General features: G+C 38.5%; 1 protein-coding gene across 1 annotated transcript in view; it reads left to right on the top strand.

The window, feature by feature from the left end:
• Positions 1–2,260, top strand: part of LOC116696126 (atrial natriuretic peptide receptor 2) — a gene marked incomplete in the record, with an annotated part of 24,066 nt that overhangs the window by 10,939 nt on the left and 10,867 nt on the right. The window contains 2 exon segments of the mRNA XM_032526884.1: positions 409–481; positions 859–1,003. Of these exon segments, the coding sequence (XP_032382775.1) occupies positions 409–481; positions 859–1,003 (218 nt within the window).

Below are 2,260 nucleotides of genomic sequence, written 5' to 3'. Positions count from 1 at the left end.
CACACACACACACACACACACACACACACCACAACACTAGCAATAGTGTGTCTTGAAATTATTAAGAAGTAAGAACATATATTTTGAGTGTAAACTCAAACACAGTGTCTTAGTACACTTATCAAATAAGGAAAGAGGAAACTTAATCAGATAATACACTTTACACAAATACAATTAACTATTCCTGACTGATGCATCTCTGTAACATCTTATTTTTATTATAGCAGCTTTCATTTTTAAGTTTAAGCTAAAGAAATGCAATCTGGTTTGTCATCATCACAGGGTTTGGTGTTAATTCATTTTTTTGAATACTCAAACTGGAACAACGCCTATGATATTGTAGTAATTGTTGCGTGTATCACACCAACATCCACGCGAGATGTTTCGTGTTTTGTTTGCTCCCCGCAGTGGCTCCAGTACCAGAAACAGAGGATGCTTTGGGATGAAAGCTGGATCATCAACTACAAAAGCATAATATTTGGTAAAATGTCTCATGCTCAAGTTGTTGAAAGTTACTGTTCACACATACAGAAAACTTTGCTTATATAAAAGACTTTAGTAGAGTACTTAAGGAATGGATCATTTTCATTTTACTTTAAAGTGACAAGAGTATAATTGATATGTAAACTGTAATATCTGTTTCTATTGTGTGAATTGCATTCTCAAATTAAATGTTAATGTAAGTAAGAGTGGGTCAGACCTAAAGGACATTTTAACTTCTAATCAACGCATTTTAACAATACAAAAAACACAGTCATGATTGAATTTGACTACTTTTATATCTCAGCAGTAGAATTTCTCCAAACTATTCTTGAATTAACAGTAAACTGACCTTAAGTGTCTGTCTGGTGTCTGCAGGCAGAGTGTGCTGCAAGGACCTCGGCAGCACCATGAGCCTGCAGCAAGCCAGGAGTAACTCAAGTATCAGTCGAACTACCGATGTGACTGTGTGTACCGGATTCAACTCCTCCTTCAAACAAGGCTTCATCCAGCCAGGCATCTAGTGAGAAACATTATTAGTTTATATAAATGCACATGAAAAAGTATAGACATTAAACAATAAAATGTGGACAATACTATATGGATCAGCTTTGTAAAGTTAGTAGCAGTGTAAAAAAGACGAAAGAAATTACAGAGATTACATTAAATGGATGTATACAAAACAATACCTTAGACTACATACATTGTGCAAGTATTTGTGCAAAGGCTAGAAGTGTATCTCCGGTAGCAATGATGTGTGAACTATGGTATGAGTATAGGAATAAACAATAAGTACAATATACATATTAATAACATAATAAAGTATATAATACACTGTGTATACTGTATATGTGCATTAGGCCTATATGTAATATGCACACACTAAATATGCACACAATAATAATGGAATATACTGCATGCAACTTCCAGTAAGTGCATTCAACCATGAAGGTACAAACTCAGAACAGAAAGAATCACATAGAAATACATTAGCTTCAGATAAGCTTAAATTAAAAATTACAAGTGACACATGTGCAAATATACACATGACAGTGCATATTTGCATTTGTACTTATTTTTTTATAACCATCCCCTTCTTGGCCAAGGTGCAGTCAGACAAGATTTATTTTAGCTTGAAAGACGTGTTGACTTTGTTCTACCACTTAGGAGCCAGGGCAGCAAACAGTCTGGATTTCGTTGAATGATTAGGTGTCTCTAGAGAGGAAGGGAGCTGAGGGAGGGAGCTTCTCAATCAGCAAGTGGCCAATCTGCTTGCTGAGGGAGCAGCAAGCGGATTGGCCGATGCAGAGCGGAGTGGACGGGCTGGGGTGTAGGGTTTAATCATGTCCTGGGTGTATGCTGGGCTGGATCTGTTCGCAGCACGGTACGCAAGTATTATTGTATTGAAGCAGATGTGGGCAGCAGCTGGTAACCAGTGACGAGTGTGGAGAAGCAGTGTAGTTTGAGACACCTTAGGTAGGTTGAGGACCAGTCAAGCTTCTGCATTCTGGCTGCAGAGATGAGATGGGACTTGCAGGCAGACCAGCCAGGTGGGAGTTGCAATAGTATAGACGTGAGATGACAGGAGCCTGAACCAGAACCTGAACCGCATTCTGGGTTAGAAGGGGACGTGTCCTTCTGATGTTGTGCAGTATGTAACTACAGTGGGGCTCGAAAGTTAAAAATTGGTATTGATGTGCATAAAGAAGCCAAGAAAAGATGGAAAAATCAAGCAAGCCAGCAAGAATTGAAAGACTCTTGGCTGGCTACAAGAAGCGTT

Source organism: Etheostoma spectabile, chromosome 9, assembly GCF_008692095.1.
Source record: "Etheostoma spectabile isolate EspeVRDwgs_2016 chromosome 9, UIUC_Espe_1.0, whole genome shotgun sequence".
Classification (NCBI taxonomy): Eukaryota; Metazoa; Chordata; class Actinopteri; order Perciformes; family Percidae; genus Etheostoma; species Etheostoma spectabile.
This window is presented reverse-complemented; position numbering and strand designations above follow the sequence as displayed.